Genomic DNA, 22,180 nt, shown 5'->3' on the forward strand with positions numbered 1-22,180 from the left:
ATTATTTGGAATAGTTCCAGTTATTTCGTTGAACGAATTTTCTGCCAAAACATAACCTCTACAGTTACTTATCAAAACATGATGACTAATAAGTGGGGAAAACTGAAATTCATTCCCGAAAATTTATGTTATTATTATACTCATCCGTCGTTGGACAAAATTTCAGGCCGCTTATTGGCTAACAGGGAGGACACGTTCCACTGTTTCGTAAATGTTTTGTAATCCAGTTGTGTCACTGCAGCAGGATCGGATTTTGCACACTTTCATTTCCACTCACTGATAGAACAGTCAGGTAAGACTAAAAGGACTAAGTGTGTCTTTTGCCCCAAAAAATGCATTAGGATCCCTTAGTTCATTTCGGCATGCACATTTATTTTAGTTTCATTGTGATGATGAATGACAATGATGATGTTCCTTCATTTATTTTCCGCATCGCTTATCCTCACAAGGGTCGCGGGGGTGCTGGAGCGTATCCCAGCCAACTATAAGCACCAGGCAGGGGACTACATGAATTTGTGGCCAGCCAATCGCAGGGCTGATAAAGATGTCTTGAAGGAAAAAGACTAGGTTTAGTTTAAATGACCCTTGTGTGAAATACTGTTGCTGAAAATATCACTTATCCAACACTATGGCTAGAGGGAACATGCAGTGTGATTAGAAATTTCTTACCGAATATTAAATATGATCATGCACAAAATATCTTGTATGAAAAATATCTAACCCATACTGTCTCTGTGAATGACTAGAATTCAGTGATGAGGACTACAAGTTTATTGATCCTCCTGATTGGACTCTGGGAACAAGCCCACGCTCAGAGCGGTGCACCAATGTTCCAGGAAGTTACACAGACCATGCTTCCTCCTGAGAGCAATTCAGCACAGCTCAACTATGGAATGGCAGTAACAGACGTAGATGGTGATGGTGATCTTGAAGTGGTCGTGGCCGGGTGAGTAACAGGATTTTTATAAGCGGAAAAGTTCAACAAACAGTTTTTCACTTTTATCATTCTGCCATCAGATACAACGGACCTAACCTGGTGCTGAAATATGACCGCACTCAGAATATATTGGTAAACATTGCTGTCGATGATAGTACCTCACCATACTACGCCCTGAGAGATGTAGCTGGGAACTCTATTGGAGTCACAGCCTGTGATGTGGATGGAGATGGACGGGAAGAAATCTACTTCCTCAACACAAATAATGCCTACTCTGGTAACTACTCATCATCAGGCCCTCCATTTTATATTCAACTTCAAATATGCTCACTAGTTAAATAAATAAATATTATCATTTTTAGAGTGCACAGGAAAATATTTGATGGTCTTATTGCAGGACGGGCCACTTATTTTGACAAGCTCTTCAAATTCCGTAACGGTCGCTTTGAGGATCTGCTCAGCGATGAAGTCAATGTGCGTCGTGGTGTGGCTAACAGAATAGCGGGACGTTCTGTGGCATGTGTTGACAGAAAGGTCAGTGAGCCTAAAGCACTGTACATATGAAGAATTATTTTCAAACAACCATTGAAAACATGTTTTTTTTAGGGAACAGGCCGCTACGCAGTGTATGTGGCAAACTATGCCAGTGGCAACATTGGGCCCCATGCACTTTTAGAGATGGACACGACTGCTAGTGACGTGGCAAGAGGGATAATTGCTCTGTCTAATGTTGCTGCCACAGCCGGAGTCAACAAGCTCACAGGTCTGAGAAGGACTTTGTGATGTTTTGAATGTTGCATCTTCAAGGGCTCTTTATTCAGTCACGTTTTGATACAGGTGGACGTGGCGTTGTGGTCGGGCCCATCATCAGTGATACAAGGTCTGATGTTTTCTGTGACAATGAAAATGGACCCAACTTCTTGTTCAAAAACAACCAAGATGGGACTTTCACTGATGTTGCCAAAAAGTCAGGTGAGGAGAACAGAAAGAGAGGAAAACTGTGCTTACGATATATTCTTTTTTTATTAAAAATACACACTCACTCACAAACATTGTTTACTCATAAAGGCGTGGAAGACAGAAGCCAACATGGGAGAGGAGTAGCACTGGCTGATTTCAATGGCGATGGAAAGACCGACATTGTATACGGCAATTGGAATGGCCCCCACAGGCTTTACCTGCAGGGCAGCAACTCTAATTTCAGGGTAAGTCTCTTCGAGTATCATTGGAAACGTCTACAAATGCTCAATCTGCAAAATGTCCTTCTAGAATATTGCAACTGCAGGATTTGCATCCCCCTCCCCCATTCGGACGGTGATAGCAGCTGACTTTGATAATGACAGGACACTTGAGGTGTTTTTCAACAATATTGCCTACAGGGGCAATTCACCTAATAGACTCTTCAGGTGAGTCCAAATATTTTTTTTTTAAACAAGCATATGTGTGGAATTACAGGCTTAAGGCTGCCAGCTACTGGCTAATTCGTCACCTAAAAGCAATTTGTATCCTGTAGGCAACAATAATTCCGCAATGCCCAATTATGTCAGATTTTTTAATCTACGGAACTGACTACTGGCCAACTCTTAACTATAATTGATTATCTAGATTAATCAGATCTGATACATAAAATAAAAAAATCGGACTGCGAGGATCAATTGATACTGAGCCACACTACACAGCTACTAAGTTTTAAGATGATCGCTTCACAAATGACATCAAAGTTAGTATCCACAAGAAGAACAACAACCTGTGTATTGAAAACATTGATCCAACCTTAAGCAATTAAATACACACTTTGTTTGCAGTGTCTCAAGACGAGCCAATGCTGACCCTTTAATCCAGGAACTCAATGTTGGAGATGCTGCAGAGCCTCAAGGCACAGGAACAGGTTAGAACACATAATTTAACAATTTAAGATGATAGACATCCAATCAGTGGTGCTCAAACTGTAGAGCTGCGGGTGGGTCTTTACATTCGTTTGTTGTTCGTTTGTCTATATTAGCTTGTCACTAGATCTACACATCCAATTAATTTTTTGGGAATGCCAAATGGATTGGATATGTATCGCTGTTATTATTGCTCTGCCATCAGCTTTTTGCATTTTTTCCCAACAGGTGGCACTGTCACTGATCTGGATGGAGACGGACTGTTGGATCTTCTACTGGCCCATGGAGAAAGTGCGGCGCAACCAATCTCGGTCTTCAAAGTCACACAGGTGTACGACTAATGCTAATGACTCATGTGGTATGTCATTATGCTAACCTGTAACCACACCAACATCAGGGATCAACAAATAAATGGCTTCGGGTCATCCCTCGTACCCAATTTGGCTCATATGCGAGGGGTGCGAAGGTAACAGTTTTCACCAAGGAGAGTGGCGCTCACATGCGCATCATTGATGGAGGATCTGGGTACCTGTGTGAAATGGAACCTGTGGCCCACTTTGGTTTAGGTAAATATGCCATATTATTTGACAATAAAGCTTATTTTCACATTGTATAAAATAATTCAGTAAGATGCTCTTTGCAATAGTACACAGAAACAATTAAAATATCACTAATATTACAGTGAAGGGTTGATATTCTTGCGGGTGAATTTGCGGTGATGATTTTTAGGAAATGACGATGTGACTGTGCTGGAGGTCTCTTGGCCCGACAGTCGCTTCGTCACACGGGTCGTTCAGCCTACTGAAATGAAAACAGTGGTGGAAATATTGTATCCCGGGGACACAGAAATCAGCACGCTTGACAATAGCACTGAGGTATGCATTATCATTTTCTTTCACCGTGTATTTCTTGAAACCGAATTGAACAAATGAAAGTAAATCTTGTTTTTCCTTGCAGTGTGGTAAAGGATTCACTGTGATAAATGGCCGCTGTGCAGGTAAGCCTTTTTTCTTTAAACAAAGTTCAAATATGTTTGAAGACAAGTTTTTCTTTCATTTTATTGTATTTTAATGTTTTTACAGGCAACTGAGGATACGCTGTGTTCATTTCATCCAACTTCAAAAAAGGATCATTCTTTTGACTTGGTCTTTCCGAGCATTTTATTTTGTTGATGAGTGTAGTGGTTGTTATTGTTATTTTTTAATCTTACATAAAACTCTTATAACACACTAAACATGTCGTACTTACCTTGTATGATTAATAAAATAATACTGGCACATCTGAGAGGCCTCAAAGGCAGCAAAAATAAAATATAGGGCGGACTCATGTACACAAATATCCTCTGAATTTGGGTCAAATTTTTACTCAAATACTAATTATATGAATTACTCATTTAGATAAGTGCATCCTTATTTATACTATTCCATTTTAATTAGAATCATTTGCGTTTTGCGCTGCACTTCTCTCCAGCAGTTCTTTAATTCAAATTAAACCTGGAGAAGGCGGCCCGATGGATGAGTGGTTAGTGTGTCGGCCTTGCAGTTCTAAATTGAGGGTTCGATGCCAGGTCAGGACCTTACTTTGTTCCAGTGTCTAAGTGTTTTTATTCTGCTTTAGTACCGGTGTGAGGGAAAAAGACAGAGTTTTTATTTCAACACAAAAAATAAAGGCAACTTGATACATCTGAGATTAACATTTATTTATTTAACACCAGTCATAACGTTTCATCACCATGTGTATCAAACAATAAGCTGCACCAAAGTTTTCATTTGCATTAAAAGTCCCCAACACAGTTGAAACATTTAAATTAATGAGGTCCTGTTTGGCAAATACTTCTCTTTGGACATTTTGGTCAACTATTATGCATACTGTGTCTAATTCAAAACATGACTAAAGATTCAGGAAGACTATTTGACTGAAACTATGACTAGTCTCATCTACTCCTTTTTGCTACGTCCTTGCATAAGTCAAATTTTGGAAGAGTTGATCTCAAGCAGAGAGAGTTCAGTATTTTTTTTACATCTTTGTGTATTTTGTTAATTATAGGCTTCATGGGTGGAAAATGGAAGACTTGCTACATTACATATGTGTATGAATGAATTTCATCTGCTACAGGAGGACATTGTAGTGATTTACTCTTCATCTGGACTTGGATTTGATCTATAGTGTTGAGATCTGGGCGTACTCACACTTGCATCATTTGACAATGTCAAGTGCTACATATAAAATATTCAAAATCAAGTGTAAGTGTGCTTGTTGGTTATTATGAGTACTTCCTGGTAGGTTCAATTTGGTTGACCTTTAAAATTATGGTATCAAAACATCTCCATCATTTCAAGTTCCAGATGACGTATCACTCAAAGAATACAGAATAACTGGCAATATGTTTTTGTTCATCTCATGCATTGCAACAAAGTATTAAAGTGCATATGATGCATGTTCACAATGCCTAATGTAACACAGCTGAGGAATAACATTTTTCTCAGATGGCATTCTGTAGATGTGGGGGGAAAAAAGTGAAGCCATGAAGACAAGGATCAGAAAGGTTCAAATTTTCCAAAGTTGTTCTCTCGGGTTAAAAGTGATCAGGGGGACATTGTTTTGTCTGAAAAACCCAGTCATCGTGCTGTACTGCTGGACACAGAACTACTCCCAGAGCTGCAGCGGCTGGAGCCCCTGTCTTCGTAGATAGAAATCTCAATCTGGGAAAAGCTGTTAAAGACGGATTGCAGTACAAGATAACCTATTTAATAAGTAACCCTTCTACGTTTGGTATACATGTACATGCATGAATATATTGGAAGGATACAACTCGCATTCCCCTCTCTATGGGATCAGTAATAAGAAGACCCCGGGGAGCATAGATCTTTTCATTCTGCTCTTGAATGTACTTGGAAATCTTTTTTAATACCTGCCACAAAAGCAGAGTACAAATTACTAATATAACATGATTAAGAGGAGTAAAAAAAATGACTGAGAAGTTCTTCATACCTTCTCATATCGTGTCTCTAAGCAGAGGAAGATGAGATATGCTGTAGCACAAGCCAAGCAGCCTTCCAGGTAGGACTGGCCTCCGATCTTCTCTGCTTCCGTGTAGTAGTTGTTCAGGCTCTTCACTGTGTCTTCGAAGAGAGTCCGCTCAATCTGCACACGGGGGTGACACAGCAGGCTAAACACGAAAGATGGACTCCATGCAGCAATGGGATGTGCTTACAAAGACATGACATGCTCTCACCCTGGTCTCCAGTTCAGAAGGGAACTTTGTCTGGAACCTGCAAGTGGTGCCTTCAGTGTAATCCCTCTGGATGAAGACTTTGTTGGCCAGGGACGCACTATGCCTCAATTCCTGTAGGTTGTGGAACTAGGGAAAAGAGTGATTAACATCATTACCTTTACCATTACCATTGATTACCTTTTTATCTTTAAACCTTAGTCAAACCTTTTAATGCTAACTGTATTTAACATCAATTGCACAAAGTTGTCTTTGTATTTAGATAACACCTTCCCAATAAATTCACGTGCCGCCTTTTTAACGACAATGAACATCCAATATATGTATAGTGATAATCCACTACCATGCCTGCTAGTTAAAATGGATTAGAGATTTGTCGGACAGCCAACAAGTTAAAGGACAACTAAGGGGTGTTGTTCTTGGCATCATCTTTTAAAGAGTTCCCTGGAGAAAGATCCTTCCCCTCTCTTATTTCGCCAATTCAATAGTACTGTGTGCAAACTGTCACTGTTGTTTTGGTCTTGTAAAGTGTAGGATGATATAGGAGACGCAGGCATCACAGTGTGCTGGACAGATTCCCAGCATTTGATATGCTAGTAGTAAATAGATAGGTCTAAAGCAGTCATCATGGGCCGCTGTGGGTGGGGAGGGGGGAGCTTTTCCTTTTCCAAGCCATCCGGCACAGACATAGCTGACAAAGTTGAACCAGCGGGGGTTGAGCTGTGAGAAGCACCTGACAGCAATCAACTGATTGCACTTGTAGGACACTAGTATTGTGGAAAGCTTTGGTCTTTAGAGGTTGAAACCAAAGCACTCACTGTGGCCCTTATTTTAGTCTGCCCAGCCCTGTTAAATAAATGCCTATGGCAACGCACTCGTAACAGAACAAACAAATTTAAATTAACTTGGATTAATATATACAGACACACTCAAACATACGTTTAATCATTAAACGTTACATTTAACTTTAATTAAACTTTAATGTAACTTCACACAAAAGTTACAATTTTTCTCCTATCTAGAGATAATTATTTGCTCGAAATTTTCCTCGTATCTCGAGCTGCTCGTATGTAGAGGTACCACTGTATCTGTTACCTCCCACTTCCAGAGTCAGTTGCACAGAAACAGCTCAGGGTTATGTGCATGATTAGATGTTTTAATTGACTGAAATTGCCCGTAAAGATCTCAAATCCATTTAACTGGGAATGGGTGTAAGAGAATGAGTAAACTTGGAACCAATATCTTGTTTATTTAGTATCTAGTATAGTGGTCATGACAGAAACGTAGTGGCAGGCAGAACGTGTATTACCACTAGGTGGCAGAATTCACTATTAACCTGTCTATCCACTTTTGTAACATGATCTGCCATTAGATTTTTTTTTCGGTGTCAAACATGTGCGATGACCTATAGAGGTGATATAATATTGTTTTATATTCATCTCATTATTTCATAAAGAAATATAAGCGATAATGCCACGGCCTCTGTCCGTGGTGCTGAACGGGTTGTAGACGGCATGCGCCCACTTTCATCGGATTATTTGGGCGTTCAAACCGACAAAACAAAAGTGCTTGATATTTATTCGACAAGAGATGTTCGCACATCTGAGTTAAAATGTCGCTCGAGATATGAATAAACACACAAACAAAAAAAGCATCAACATTTGTACGAAACTAGCTTGGTATAAGGAGGATGGTTTTAGACCCCGTGTAGCCTGGTTGGTTTCAACCGTGTTTAATTTACTACATGCCATGCAAGGACTCAGATGATCAGGTACTTCTGGTGTACACAAATATAGTCAATCATTTAAAAAGCCAAATGAGGAGTGCATTGTGCAAGTCTTACCTCAGTCGCCATGTTGCTGTTCGAGTCCCGTGTGCGCTGATGATTGACATGGGACAGATTATAATGGGGGTGGGGCACAGGATTCAGCCTCATATATGTTTTTATTTATTGAGACAATGACTGAATCCCAATGACGTAAGACAACGAGGGTTTTTTTTCTCATTTCGCTGTCATTATTAAGGAGGTATATTTTTTAAGGGTGGTGTGGCTTTTGGATTTAAAATAAAAATAAAAATAATGAATGAATTTACTATGGAGGGGCTACAAACCAATGTGGAAAAGGTCATTGCGCCTAGGATATCAGTTATCTGATTATGTTTAAACAAAGAAAACGCCCAGTTGTCACAAAAAGTAAAAATGTAATATCTAGAATATTATACTACAATATTATTAATATGTCAAATAGGCCATGTTTGCAAACCAAATTTTAATAATACATCCTCATTTGCCTGCGATTGGCTGGCCACCGAACCAAGGGTTTCCCAAGCCTGTTGCCCGAAGTCAGCTGGGATAGGCTCCAGCACCCCCCGCAAATCTTGTGAGGATCAGCGGTTCAAAAAAGGAGTGAATCCTCATTTGCGCTTTAAATTGTTAATTTCCCGAAAGCACGAGTCATACAATATTCCTACAACACCGAAGTCAAGTAGGAATAACACATTGTGACCAGTAGAGAGCAGAAGTGAATAGCAGAAAAGAGTAAAGATCAGAAGAAGACCAGGGGAACGAAAAAGGCAAACATTATTGATACATCAGCGAGTTCTGCAGATAAAATTGTGTTTGCAAAAGTTTCATCATGAACCACGTAGACTTTTTGTTGTGCACGCAGTTTAATAAATTGCCGTTGGAAGAACAGTTGGAAATAAAACGTTTAGGACCGCACAGACCAGAAGACTTTGTCCTCCTTCAGTATGGAGATATGGTAACCCGCACCTTCAAAAAAGACTGGTTTGAAAAGAGGAAATGGCTGACTGCTAGCACAAACAAACGTGCTCTTTTCTGTTTCCCATGCCTCCTTTTCGGTGGCTTGGACTCCGTTTGGGCGTCGATCGGATTTAAAGACATCAAACATCTGTCCGAAAGGTCGGCCAAGCATGAAAGCTCCTCGTCTCACCTGCGATGTGCCATGAAGTTGGGCTTACTCGGACTTCCCCCCGTGCAAAACCCCATCGAGGATTCCGATCGGCTCGCTATCGAGGAGCACAACCGACTAACCGAAGAAAATCGTTATGTTCTGGACAGACTGATCACTTGTGTCAAACTTTGTGGCAAGTGCGAAACGGGTTTGGACGGTCACGAAGACACACTAAACGCCTCCCTTTTTAACTGCATATTTGAGACCATGTGTGAAGGAGACACCAGACTCCAAAGACATTATCATTCCCAGCCTTTCTTTAAGTTAGCTTTAAGTACTATTCAAGATGAGCTCCTGGATTGCATGTATGAAGTCTACAGGGAAGAAGTAGGCAAACAATTGCAGCAGACCCAATTTGTCGGTGTCCAGGTCCACGAAATGACACACGTGTCGCTCAATGCTCGAATGGCGATCATCTTGAGATACGTGGTGGACAATATTCCAACCGAGCGATTCCTGGAGTTAGTCGAAGTCACCGATCAATCGGCCCTCGGCATCTCTGAAGCCCTCCAACAAGTTCTGGGGCCCTTGCGGCTGACTGAGAAACTGGTGGCGCAAACCTATGATGGAGCCACCATGTTGAGTGATGGCAAAATCAGCGTCCAAACATTGATGAGTTTGAGATACCCTAACGCGGTATTTGTGCATTGCTACTCCCACCAGTTAAATGCTACCCTGCAGCAAGCGTGCGCGGCTCGAATCCGTGAGCTAAAGGTGTTCTTTTCCGACCTGGCTGGCTTTGCAGCCTTCTTCATGTTGCCCACCAGAACATCTGCTCTGGTACAGGTGTCCTACAACAATATCCAGCGACCCCGCTGGAACTTCCAAAGCAGGACCATAAACGCGGTTTGGGACAGTCAGGACGCCATACTGGAGTGTTTGGACAGCATTCGTACTCAGCCGGGATGGGACGATGTGACCATCAGTGAGGCCTACGGTCTATCCATGCACTTGAAAGACCCCACGTTCCTTCAGTTCTTGCATTTCTTCGCAGAAGTCATGCCAGAAGTGGATGTTCTTCAGAACATATTGCAGAACCGAGAGATCGATTGCTCAGTCGTGAGGTGCGCCGTAGAGAACTTCATCGCCAACGTGAAGGAGGTGAAAGAGAGGGCTGACACGATTGCCGACCAAGCTGGCGAGGCCAAAGCGAAGCGCAGGAAAACCAACACGGCTGAAGTTATGCAGGACGCTTGCGACAACATGATTGCGCAGGTAAAGGACCGATTCTCCAACAGCGACTATCTCATTGCGTCGCAGTTAGTGGACTGTTCACTTTTCCCCAAATTTGCAGCTGCATTCCCAGTTCCCCAACTCAACTGTGCCATCAAACTGTGGCCAACGGCGCTTAAAAACAAGGAAAAATTACAAAGTGAACTGAGCGTGCTCTACCAACACAATCAGCTTTATGCAGGAAAATCAGCACTTTCTTTACTCCAGACCATTAGCGAAACTGGCCTCCAAGAGATCTTGTCAGAAACATGCACTCTGTTAAACATCTTCCTTGCAACTCCCATGCCGTCCTCTGAGGCTAATAGGAATCCGTCCGTGATAGACAGGATTCACACGCTAGCAAAAAACACGTTTGGAAAAGACCGATTGAATGCACTTTGCATGCTTTCAAATGAAAATCACTTCATCCAGGGTTTGGTGGATTTCAACAGGAAAGTCATGGACAAGTTTGCCCGTGCAAACAACCACCATGTTTCATTCCTGTTCAAGTGATTGACATGTTTGTTTTTTCTGTAAAATCTTTGAATAACATTCAGCTGAATGTGACAGTAAACTCTTCATTCTAATTGTGTAGACGATTGATTTCAGACTTGTGGACAAGGGTTATGCTCACCAATTTAGATCTTGTGTGGTGCTCTGTTTGTATTAAAATTGCTTTTTTTATCTAAAAAAGTGCACAAAATTGATTTATGAAGCCTCTTTTGTACGCTATCTTGGTAATTTCCCACAAGTAGATTAATAAAACAAAAATTGCTGTTTTGGAATCTATTTCAGGGTAATTCAATATCTGTCAAATTGAGTAAACTACAACAAGGTCACTTTGGCCTGGAATGACTGTTACTGGCTATTTGATGGTCATTCATTTAAGATTAGCTGGTAACCAGCCTCAGTATACTATACCCATCCTCTTACCCAGTTAGCCGCTGTACAGGACATCCCAGTTAACTTGAATGAACCCAATGTCAACTGGGATAGTCTCCAGCACCATAGTGAGGATAAGCAGCATGTTTTAATATATTTTATGATGTACTATGCACATTTCAACATACTATATGTAGCATTTGACTTGTCTATAATATGTTATGTCTTTATTTAAAAAAAAAAAAACCCTAAAGACACATCTTGTACTGTCTTATATATTGAGCTTGATTAGCTTGTCTCACCAATTTTTATTTTTTATTTAAAACAGGGTTGAAAAATTCAAATAAAAGTCATTCATAAGCATGTTCCTTATCATTTTGGCTATGGAATATAGATACTATACAAAGGATTTGACTGTTTATTTCAACAATGGATTATTTCAGGGTAAAAGATGCAACAAATAAGTACATGACAATGATTTATCAAATAAATCATATTTCTTGGTGTTTAAATTAAATATATTAGCTCTAGAAGGGATTACATTAAGTGATTACAACAAAGCAAAGCAAACAAATACAATCATCAGTGCCTGCGTAAAGGTTAAAACATCATTGCATCTAGGGTCAATATTGAGTTTGAATGTCATCACATTCATTCTTTTAAGTCCTGCTTGTAAGAATGGGAGGCAGATTAATATTTGACCCAGCTGCCCTTTCCGATCAAATGACTCCAGTTTAAAAAAAAAGAGAGAGAGATTTTAAAAAGCTCAAATGGTATGAGTAAAAGCATACTGGTTCAAATGAAACAATTAGCTTTAAAAATATATTTTGCTTCCCCAAGACTGCATTGTCACACTTTAAGCATGCCACTCATGGCAAATACAAACAAACTCCAATTTCAAAGTTTACAGTGAAAAAGCAGCATTTTAAACGTTCAAAATTGATCATGTTGGTGGTCAGTCTTAACATTTTGAGACCATTAATCTTCTAAACAACACCTGGAAGCCCCTGTTTTCCTCATCTTCAGGCATGCTTCCACTTCTCTCTGCTCACCAAAGAGACAAAAAGGGATTCAAACATCCAGTAACACCAGGATGGGGAAAATAGAACCAGGCAAGAAGAGGAATTTGACGGTTGTGTTGAGGGTTTGGTGGTCCCTCGACATGTCGCTAGCGGAGAAGCAAACAGTGGTGAACGACCCAGCGGATCACACTGCCAGCGTCGTTCGTCATTGTAACTTGATGAGCGACGAATTGCAGGCAGCACAAACAAACACAGTTTCTCTTTGGGCCTCTGGAGCTGGAAAAAAAATGACATTGTGCAGTGTTTTTTTTTTCCATAGGACACTTATTGGCTACCATTGACAGCACGAGACGTCCAATTAATTTTGACTGGGAGAGGCTGTCAGCAACCGATCCTGTAATTATTTTGTCTTTTAATTTGTTAAATATATATTTAATCCACTTTTTAAAATGGAAAAACAGTACATTGTTTTTAAAATGTTTTTTTTTAAACAAACTAGGTAAAAGTTCAACATATTTTAAAAGATTTAATCTAAAAAATTAATTTAAAAAAGTAAATGTGGTGTTTTTTGTTTGTTTACTTTTTATTCTATTTAAAAAATGATTAATATACAGTTAAAATGAAAAACGGGAACTACAAACATTAACACCCAGTCGTCACAGTAAAAATAAATTGGACGCCAACCTTAAATGTTTCAATTTAACTCGGCTTACCAGTGGCCCCCATGCAAGACCTCAGCACTTTGAAAGAACAGCATCGTGAACAAAAGCTGTTGCCACAATTACTGCAGTTCTTCTGTAAAACAAAGACGAACAGAGGTATTGAAACGTGGAATGTAACTAAAAACAATGCACACAATATCCATTTTCTTTATGTCTCACCCTTTTCTTCAGTACAGAGAAGACAGCATTACAGTTAGCACAGTTGCCTTTGGAGAGAGGAAAACATGTCTATTTTGAGCATGATTGTCGCAACTGCTTTAAAACTGTTTCTGGCAGCACTCTGACCTGCGCTGGTAGTGGGATACCGTTTGCGCAGTTTCTCAGTCAGCTTTGACACTTTGCTGCGTATGGGTTCGTTACGACTCAGGAGACCATTTTCCGAAACCGTGTCAAACTCAGGAGCCCCAATTGGGCCATCGTCATCCTCCTAGAAAGGGAGGAGGAGGAGAAGGATCAGAGCTGAGGCTGAGTGTGAAAAACATATGACAATGCAAGATTGTATTTGCAACACTACCAACCAAATTTAAGTTCAAACATCACAACAAAAAATCAGCGGTAAACCATCAATTTTAGAGCACTAATACAGAACCAAGTACTTTAAATAACGTACTGTATAGTAAATTGTTGCATGTACCTCGACACAAATCACAACTCGACCAGTGCACCCCGAGCGGATGGTCGTCCAACTTAAAGGTTCCATTCAAGTTTAGCAAATAGAATAACAATACCATTGTACAATAAATATGGCGTAGTTACATGCACTACCAAAATACATGCACGTGCATGTTAAAATGACCATATATAAACACCTGCTTTTAGAAATTAAAGGCATACAGTGTAAAAGAAACAACTCCATATACTATCATTATGTACGTATGGCTCAAACACTAATGTTAACAAAAAACATCAGAACCTGAGCACAGAAATGACGGAAGCTCTCATTCAAATAGCATGAAAACAAACCCTTTATAGTTGGGTGGATGAACGGAAGGTACAGAAAAATCCACTTACCAATAATACCAAAGGGGTTTCCTTTGCAGGATGAAGAACAACAAAGAAAAAAAACTTTGAACACAAGCCCCTTTATGACAACACAAACATGCTACAAGCTTTTAAAAACAATCCTTTATAAAACTTAGTCAGTCTACACAATTATACGTGAAAGATAAACCACAAAGGCCAAGCTTATCAAGCGTTAACGCACGTGGAACAACACTCACCTGCAGAGAAATGGAATTGTCCTGATGTCAGCATAAAGGCAAATGTGAACATGAATGACATCATTTTCATGTTTATTTTTATCACCAAGATTTTAAATACATACAGTACAGTACACAAATAGATAACTGTGTAAACGTGTACTGGAAATGTTCAATACCTCAATTGCATCTTTAAATTCATCATCAGGCTCAGCTTCTTCCGCTTCCTCGACACTGCCAGGTGATATGTCCTGCGAGAAAGTGTGTTAATTACTCAAGGCTTTGAAAATGTCGTTGTTTCCAAAAATTGCAGAGTGAAAATTAACCGCACTCAAAAAGTCTGCACCAAATAAAGCGAATTATGGACTTTCCTGGTGTGAATACGACTTGAGAAATCTCCAATAACACAGAAAATGTCAGTAGATTTGCAGTAATAAATAGAGACAAAAGGCATCAGAAGTCTCTAAACATATGCAGTTTGTCCATAATATGATAACACGAATGTTCCTCACTTCAAGACTGGTTGGTGTGGGTGTTCTGTCCACTATACCGCTGTGCTGCTGTTCCTCACAAACTCCCTCCAAGGTAGGAGCCTGACTGAGATGTAGAAGCTTTTTAAGATCCAACAAAACTGGAACACAAAAGACAAAACAAGTGTTTTCCCTCACATATACATTTTAAAAACATTTAGCCACTTTTAAGGTTGAGCTGACCTCTATGGAAGTCTCTATTCCAAAGGAAGATGATGCTGTTCAAGCCAGCAATCACCCAACCGACGGGAATGAGGTAGAGAAGACACACCATTGTAAACAATCCTACATAGAACCTGCAAAGAGAATTGGGGTGATGTTAATGTTCAAAATTTATATTCACCATGTAAGGTCAGAAGAACATCTGTGAGTGCACGTGCATGTCAGACCTTGATGATATGGTGTGATCATCCCAGTAGAGGACCTTGTAAAATATTTCTGCTGATTGACAGGCCTTGTACAGCATTTCATCCAGATGCTTTAAGCTGTGGATGAAAAAGATGGTCCCAAGATTAAATGAAATCCTACTTCCACACAAGCGTGCCTTCTGAAGGAGATTTTATGGGGGGGGGAAACATTTATAAAACAATTTTCATGGGTGGAGAAAAATAAAAATCCTCTTTAAGGGGACAGGGAGATCATTACACTGTTTAGAGCTAGTAATATGTTATATCTATCTTAATTTTTTATTTTTTTGGAGGCCCAAAGAAATATTTTAAGATAAATACGCTTTCCCTCAAGCCATGGCTCCCTTTTTTATGGTATTTTTGAAGTGACTTTTGGCACAAAAAGTGTGTTTACAACCAACTTATGTTTTTTTTATAGATAATAATGGTGGCACCAACCCCCCAATTTGCCCCAATCCGTCACTAATAAGTAAAACTGAATTTCAATTGTCTTGACTTTGACTTTTCCAGACACTTTCAGTAAAATAAAGACACACTCAACCACAATTTACATTCATCACATTTGCTTTGACCTGACGCTTGTTTAGAGAACATTAGAGGACGCCACCAAAGCAATGACAAAAATATATATAAAAAACAGTAATTCTGAGGTACACCAAATGACATTAAAATTAAACAAATAATGTCATTTTTCTTACAGGTCTTTGACTTCCAGCATGGCCTCCTGTTTACTGAGGTGTACCGTCTGCAAATCTCGCCGGTGAACAGTGTGAAAGTGTTTCCTTTGGCGTTCCACTTCTGTGGTTCTGCCCCAGCACCTGTCCTGCAGGTAGCCCAGGGCAGCAGGCACTGTGACAACCACCAAGCAGACTGACAACCAACCCACTGATAAAGGAGAAGAAGTGGACAATTAGTGTTAACCAACGCCAAAAGATGAAGCTTTGACATACCCTCATTAATTGTGCAGAAGAAGACATTGAGAAGTATACAAATGAGCAGCGAGAGAAAGGGCATCCTCCACCTGAAAAAAAATAAGATACCTTTTACATATCTCTCTGTTATTGAAGAGTAGAACCTCTAAAATCTATAGGATCTGTACTTTCAAAATTCTGATTTGAAAGAAAAAAAAAAAATCATAGACATCATAGACACTAAAATGTTCATAAAAATAAGGCTGAGTTTAAATTCAATATTATTTTAAGCCACACATTTGTTCGCAATGCACTTAAATATAGGAATATGTCACAGATGGTCTTTTGTGTGGAAATTAAGTGAGTTTTTTTGTTGTTGTTTTAAAATGTTACTCCCAAATTTGGGTTTCATTGTAGAGAATCCTACTGTTTCTTATGGTAACTGTTTCAAATTGTAATTAATTAGAGGTCAACAGTCTGGTTTTGGGTTTGACCACAAATACACACCCTAGCAGGAAGCGGGCCACCTCGATAGCATCTGTAATTGGCTCCAGAAAGAGAGCCATTCTCTTATAGGACACAACCATGTTGAGGAGGTCAAAGTTCAATGTTGATCTGGGGCTTCCCAGTTCGGAAGCATCTGGAGACCCCAGGGTCTCCTTGGATATAGTGTGCACCAGCTCCCCCCTTTCCACTGCACCCTGGTAAGAGTCCTGTGATGCCGTTGCACTGTGTATCATCCTTCCTTCCTGTGCATTAAAAAGAAAACAAAATAATTAAGAGGATAGTTATGATGCCACTCCTTTTCATGACTTTGTTTTGAAACTGTATTTTTCAAGCCGGTAATACCAGCTTCATTGGACTGGCAGCAGCTTATGGTAATATGAAATACATATGTCATAGTACGCATGCGATCACTCTTTATGAGTTGAGGTTCACACACTTGAGAGACACATTAAGCACCATTCAAATGTATGTGATAATAATGCACTTTTTACATGTGGTAATACCAATTTTGATTGTAATTTTAGACTTGGTGTGGGTAAAAAAGGAATTGTTTTCACTGTATACTTTATAAATATGCTAACCCATTATTTAATTCACTAATATTAAAAATGCATCATTTGAAGGGACTTGGAACATGTGTTAGCCTCTCCAAAACAAAATGAAAAATGGGAAGAAATGTCAACAATGTCATTGATTTTAAAATAAGATAAAATACAAAGATTGTTTTGGGTCATCTTGGGATCAATACAAGATGACACTTTGACCCTCAGATGTGGCAGATCAGGTCCTTAAATGAAGCAGAGACCTAAAGATACCTCTTTTTTTAAATTCACTACCATTACTGCAATGTAATAGTGTAATCAGGGTTGTGACTTGTAGAAATTGGATGCAGCATTAACGCGTGATATTGACATCCATCAAAATAGTCAGCAAGAAATAATGTAACCAGCAAAATACAGATACATCTTACCCCGATCTAGTAGCTACGTGTCCAAACAAAACCCTGAGAACTCTCTGAAGTGGCCAGAAGAAGCTCAGGCGACACTAGTAAACCCGGCCAATATAATAATGCCGGTGGATGAAAAAGCTTCATATTTCATCCAACCAGACAACATGACAGCAGCCTCCTGTAAGAGCAACAACATATGGCGATGATTTAGTTCAATCTACAGCCTTTTTTGACTAGATATTATGCATGCGATTGGCTAATTCCTCTTGTTAGCTGTGCTAGCGATCGGTCTCAACATTAGTGGTTTCCTGTTATTCCAGGCTGAGCAATCAATCGTCGAAATGTTTCATTTGACAACACAGTCGATCCCAGATCGGAATGACTTTGAAAGAGATCAGAAGAAAAAGTGAAATAAAAAGGGGAAAATCAACTGATCAGTGTTTTTATTCAGATCATAAGGCAAAATTTCCATGCTCCAAAAAAATGAATGAATGAATGAATCTAACTTTTAATATGTGATATCTATTAGTAGACAAGCTGCGGCATGTATACGTCATATCCGTCTATGCCGCGCATGTATGTGTACCTTCCGTCATATCTGCCGTGTTGTCTGTCGGTGTTTACAGCAGACTAAGTAAGTATTTCAGTCAAAATTGAAGGGTTTTACATTAAGGAGTCTCAAATGAGGTTGTGCGGATTCATTGTCACAATATCGTACCTACGTAAGTAAGCCTTATATCCCACTTTGCTGGTTTGGGTGTCATCATTTTACAAGCCAATCAAATTGCTAGAATGTTATATTTTAGTTACCTTCTGTTTATGTAACACTCTATTTCTACTTTTGATTTCACATATATTCGAGTTAAGTATTCAATTCAGTTGTTAAGTCATTTTGTGTTAACTTTTGAGGCACTTTGTTGACAAATGTAAAACGTTTACATCGGTTAAGTACAATGTGCAGCAATTCATAGCAATTACCATCAGTGATACAGCCCCTCCTCCCTCCATTTATCCTCACGAGGGTCGCGGAGGAGTTGCTGAAGCCAATCCCAGCTAACTATGGCGAGTCGGCAGGGTACACTATGAATTGATTGCCAGTCAACCGCAGGATACAGTAATAGATTATAATAAGAATACAAATATAAACAATGAGACATAGGCGCACACACTCATACCTATGGACAATCTGGATTGTTTCATCAGCCTCACCACAGCAATAAAAAATGAATCAGTAGTGATATGTGGTCATGAATGATTTTAGCCAAATGTGGCTCCGTAGTCTGCATTAAGTTATGTTTTTAGTTTTGACGTTTTAGAAGGTGTACCACAGAGGTAGGTACCTTCATAGTACATTGCCTTTCACTAATAATCTTTTATGACTTTATTTCCAAATATAGACTGATTCTCCCAGCCGTGCAGACTTCTTGTTGGCAACATGGTGAGATAGTGGTTTAGCTACATTTAAATGCTGTCATTTTCCAACCCAAACTCACTTGTGTGTTTTTTTCAGGGTGAACGAAAAGGAACAAACAAGTATTATCCGCCGGATTTCAATCCAGCTAAGGTGTGTGTGATGATTTATTTTAATTATTTACATTCAAAAATTCAAGTCCAACCCAAATCTTAATCCCATTTTTTCCTCCCTCACCTCTAGCATGGTTCTCTCAATGGCTACCACAAAACACATGCCCTGCGGGAGCGTGCCAGGAAGTTGTCCCAGGGCATCCTCATCATCAGGTTCGTATTTGTGCACTACCATTTGATCGAGAAAGTTCTTCAAAAATGCCTTTCATTTTACTCCATATTTAATCTCTAACTTTGTTCTCATTTCTATTGCGACCTTTTCCCTAAAGTGTTAATGCAATAGTGGAACATTTCTGCCTCTCAACTATTTTGTGGAACTGTGACATGTGCTCACGCCAATTTATTTCTGTCTGCGCAGGTTTGAAATGCCGTACAACATCTGGTGTGATGGTTGCAAGAACCATATAGGCATGGGTACGTTCAATATTGACATCCGTTCTGCTTAATCGTTCTGTCCTCACTGTTACTTATTTTGCTCAGGTGTCCGATACAATGCAGAGAAGAAAAAAGTGGGCAACTACTTCACCACACCCATTTACAGGTGAGCACTTAATGATAAGTGGAACTTCAACCGAGATTTATAAGCTTCTTTTCGTCAGATTCCGGATGAAGTGCCACCTTTGCGTCAACTACATCGAAATGCAAACAGACCCAGCTGCCTGCGACTACGTCATTGTCAGTGGCGCCAATAGGAAAGAGGAGCGATGGGACATGGCTGACAATGAACAGATACTCACCACCGGTACGTAAGCAGCAATTTTAATATTAGAAAAGTTTAAGAAGGGAGTCAAAGCATCAAACAAAAGTGACATATGTGATTTTCATTATTGTGTGATTTCCACCAGAGCGACAAGAAAAGGAGAAACTGGAGACCGATGCCATGTTTAAGTTGGACCATGGTGGGAAGGACAAGGAGAAGCTGATTAAGGCACTGCCCTCATTGGTGGAGCTGCAGGACCACCAGGCTGGATGGAAAGATGACTTCCAGCTCAACAGCGTCCTGCGCAAGAAGTTTAGGGTAAAAAAGCCTGCTCCAATTAGACACCTGATTTAATGTGTCATGTGTCGTCCCATGCGAATCCATAAAAATGGAATCAAGCCAACTGGATCGTGTGGTTTGTGAAAGATGTTTCACATTTAATCTAAAAGGATTTTTCTGTGATAGGTATATTTTTGGGGCTTGTAATTTGAGAAACTTGTAAATTTAAGTACTGTTGTACTTTTACTCTGAAGACAGAAAAGAAGTTGATTGTGGAGAAAGAGGAGAAGGACGACGCCGTGCGGGCGAGGACCAACCTGAGCATACCACTGCTGCCCGAGCGCAAAGAGGATAAGAGGCTGGCAGCTCTGCTCAGCTTGCAGACGCCTGACTGTGAGTTGCCAAAGCACACACAACATTAAACATTTTGGCTTCAGAGACACTATTTTAGGCTCATTTTGACAATTGTACAGGGCCTCCTTGAAAGGCTAATTCCCAGATTTCTCACTAATATTCAAAATAGAAATACACTGTACTATAATTTTAATATCTATTCTACTATATTTTAATATGGAGTTTGATCATGGGTGTACAAAATACACTGCTGTGGACAGGCTACATCAAGGGTGTCTGACTCGGGTTGGTTCGCGGGCCGCTTTAACGTCAACTTGATTTCACGTGGGCCGGACCATTTTAAATATAATATTTAGATTTTTTTTAATAAATGGATTAAAAGAACTGGATTAAATCCATGAATATTCAGTGTTTTATAGATATAAAAAAATGTTTATTTTAGCTTTTTTATATATTTTTTTAGATTTTACAAAATGATTTTTGAACTAAAAACACAGAAAATAATTGATTAAAAAATTACAATTATTGATTTAAAAGGGGGGAAATCAGGAAATTTAATATACATCTATACTCTTCATTTTAATTTGATCCTAAAACAGAAAGTCGGCACTCATGATTTACTTTCCCGGGCCACACAAAATGATGCGGCGGGCCAGATTTGGCCCCCGGGCCGCCACTTTGACACATGTGGGCTACATGATCAGCTCATTTTATTTTCAACTCCCATTTCTTTGGCTATTTCATTGTATTCCACTTGTCTAGAGGAGGGCCTACTATTGGGATAAACTTGAGCGCTGATGCATTTTTCAAATGACCCGAACCCCATGTCTCCCCTCAATCAGCATACGAGGAGAAACAGCGCGGCAAACGACTAGAGATCTCCTCGCGCCCGTGGTTCAACACTTCTCTGGTGTGTACTACCCCCACCGCAACCCCCACCACATCTGGGAGTCTCCTCCACAAGCTGGGCCAGCAGGGCAAAGAGGCAGCCATTGCCAAGGCTCTGGGCTCGTCGCGGACCCCCCTGATACGCAGAAAGTCAGACCCTCAGGAGTTCGCCCCATCGGTGTCGTCACAAGAAAATGTAAATATTGAGCAAGACACGAATGTGTCAAGTTTGGGCTCCCTCGTGCCCAATTACAGTGACTCAGACTCGGACCATGGTCATTGAGTGCAAATGAAAGTACGTGATGTACTACACGGCTGACCGCTTCTGGTCAAGCGGCGGGAATTCCTGCCTGGACATTGGTGACTTTTCAATGCAAACATGACATGCACACAGATAACATGTCCTCCTAGTCTTCTTTTTTTTTCTTGTTTTTCTTGTTTTTTTAACATCTAGGAATCTAAACTGAAATTTTGCTCACTCTTCCAAAAGAAATGACTGATGTTTTTAAGGTGGCGTACCAAATAGTGTCAGCAATGTGAAATAAATGTTTAAAAAATACATTAATTGCAGCCTGTCTGATTATGGTTAAAATGTTTGAATTAAAATTGATTTTTATCATTGTTTTTTTAAATTAGTAAACTACTGGAACAACATCAGGCTCACAATGTAACCTTATGTGCGAAAAAGAAGGAAAGTAGTAATATGTTTTTGTTTACTTTCGTACCGCAGGTCAATTCATATTTTTGAATTACCACTGGTTTCAGACTGTCCTGTGTGGAATTTTCATGTGTTCCCCGGGTGTGCGTGGGCTTTCTCGAGGTAAGACGGTTTCCTCCCGCATCCCAAATGCATGGTAGGCTGGTTGAACACCCTAAATTGGTATGAGTATGAGCAGAAATGGTTGTCTGTCTCCTTGTGCCCTTCGATTGGTTGACAAAAAATTCAAGGTGTCTCCTCCCTCCTGCCCATAGTTGGCTGGAATAGGCTCCAGCACCCCTTTATT

At 39.9% G+C, this 22,180-nt stretch overlaps 5 protein-coding genes across 8 annotated transcripts; 3 read left to right on the top strand and 2 right to left on the bottom strand.

Annotated features, from left to right (window-relative positions):
* Positions 1–166: 166 nt before the first annotated feature.
* Positions 167–4,510, top strand: crtac1a (cartilage acidic protein 1a). Its single transcript, XM_077604939.1, has 14 exons — positions 167–292; positions 747–946; positions 1,018–1,214; positions 1,335–1,471; positions 1,544–1,700; positions 1,775–1,909; positions 2,006–2,142; positions 2,207–2,343; positions 2,743–2,825; positions 3,052–3,152; positions 3,221–3,389; positions 3,553–3,698; positions 3,781–3,820; positions 3,906–4,510. The coding sequence occupies exons 2-14, from the start codon at positions 756–758 to the stop codon at positions 3,911–3,913; spliced, it is 1,638 nt and encodes a 545-aa protein (XP_077461065.1). The 5' UTR covers positions 167–292; positions 747–755; the 3' UTR covers positions 3,914–4,510.
* Positions 4,510–7,965, bottom strand: golga7ba (golgin A7 family, member Ba). 2 transcript variants are annotated; one of them, XM_077604942.1, is made up of 5 exons: positions 7,899–7,965; positions 6,059–6,184; positions 5,815–5,967; positions 5,633–5,734; positions 4,510–5,525 (listed from the first exon to the last, which is right to left on the bottom strand). In XM_077604942.1, the coding sequence occupies exons 1-5, from the start codon at positions 7,908–7,910 to the stop codon at positions 5,442–5,444; spliced, it is 477 nt and encodes a 158-aa protein (XP_077461068.1). In that variant the 5' UTR covers positions 7,911–7,965; the 3' UTR covers positions 4,510–5,441. The 2 variants fall into 2 exon arrangements, with proteins under 2 accessions (XP_077461068.1, XP_077461069.1); XM_077604943.1 differs by lacking the exon at positions 7,899–7,965 and adding an exon at positions 6,399–6,735.
* Positions 7,966–8,619: 654 nt separating this feature from the next.
* LOC144077306 (uncharacterized) lies at positions 8,620–10,555 on the top strand. Its single transcript, XM_077604937.1, has 2 exons — positions 8,620–10,245; positions 10,325–10,555. Exons 1-2 carry the CDS (start codon positions 8,692–8,694, stop codon positions 10,409–10,411), a joined length of 1,641 nt encoding a protein of 546 aa, XP_077461063.1. The 5' UTR covers positions 8,620–8,691; the 3' UTR covers positions 10,412–10,555.
* Positions 10,556–11,528: 973 nt separating this feature from the next.
* Positions 11,529–17,842, bottom strand: zfyve27 (zinc finger, FYVE domain containing 27). 2 transcript variants are annotated; one of them, XM_077604940.1, is made up of 14 exons: positions 17,393–17,842; positions 16,423–16,664; positions 15,955–16,025; positions 15,703–15,889; positions 14,987–15,082; positions 14,781–14,893; positions 14,580–14,698; positions 14,247–14,318; positions 14,089–14,109; positions 13,880–13,900; positions 13,154–13,295; positions 13,028–13,074; positions 12,860–12,941; positions 11,529–12,422 (listed from the first exon to the last, which is right to left on the bottom strand). In XM_077604940.1, the coding sequence occupies exons 2-14, from the start codon at positions 16,653–16,655 to the stop codon at positions 12,352–12,354; spliced, it is 1,275 nt and encodes a 424-aa protein (XP_077461066.1). In that variant the 5' UTR covers positions 16,656–16,664; positions 17,393–17,842; the 3' UTR covers positions 11,529–12,351. The 2 variants fall into 2 exon arrangements, with proteins under 2 accessions (XP_077461066.1, XP_077461067.1); XM_077604941.1 differs by lacking the exons at positions 13,880–13,900; positions 14,089–14,109.
* An 81-nt stretch (positions 17,843–17,923) lies between these two features.
* yju2b (YJU2 splicing factor homolog B) lies at positions 17,924–21,735 on the top strand. Of its 2 annotated transcripts, none has more exons than XM_077605249.1 (10): positions 17,924–18,005; positions 18,769–18,809; positions 18,882–18,935; positions 19,026–19,108; positions 19,314–19,369; positions 19,436–19,496; positions 19,555–19,697; positions 19,801–19,973; positions 20,189–20,327; positions 21,131–21,735. In XM_077605249.1, exons 2-10 carry the CDS (start codon positions 18,807–18,809, stop codon positions 21,457–21,459), a joined length of 1,041 nt encoding a protein of 346 aa, XP_077461375.1. In that variant the 5' UTR covers positions 17,924–18,005; positions 18,769–18,806; the 3' UTR covers positions 21,460–21,735. The 2 variants fall into 2 exon arrangements, with proteins under 2 accessions (XP_077461375.1, XP_077461376.1); XM_077605250.1 differs by having other exon boundaries at positions 17,976–18,093.
* Positions 21,736–22,180: the final 445 nt, after the last annotated feature.

This window comes from Stigmatopora argus, chromosome 7, assembly GCF_051989625.1.
Source record: "Stigmatopora argus isolate UIUO_Sarg chromosome 7, RoL_Sarg_1.0, whole genome shotgun sequence".
Taxonomy (NCBI): domain Eukaryota; kingdom Metazoa; phylum Chordata; class Actinopteri; order Syngnathiformes; family Syngnathidae; genus Stigmatopora; species Stigmatopora argus.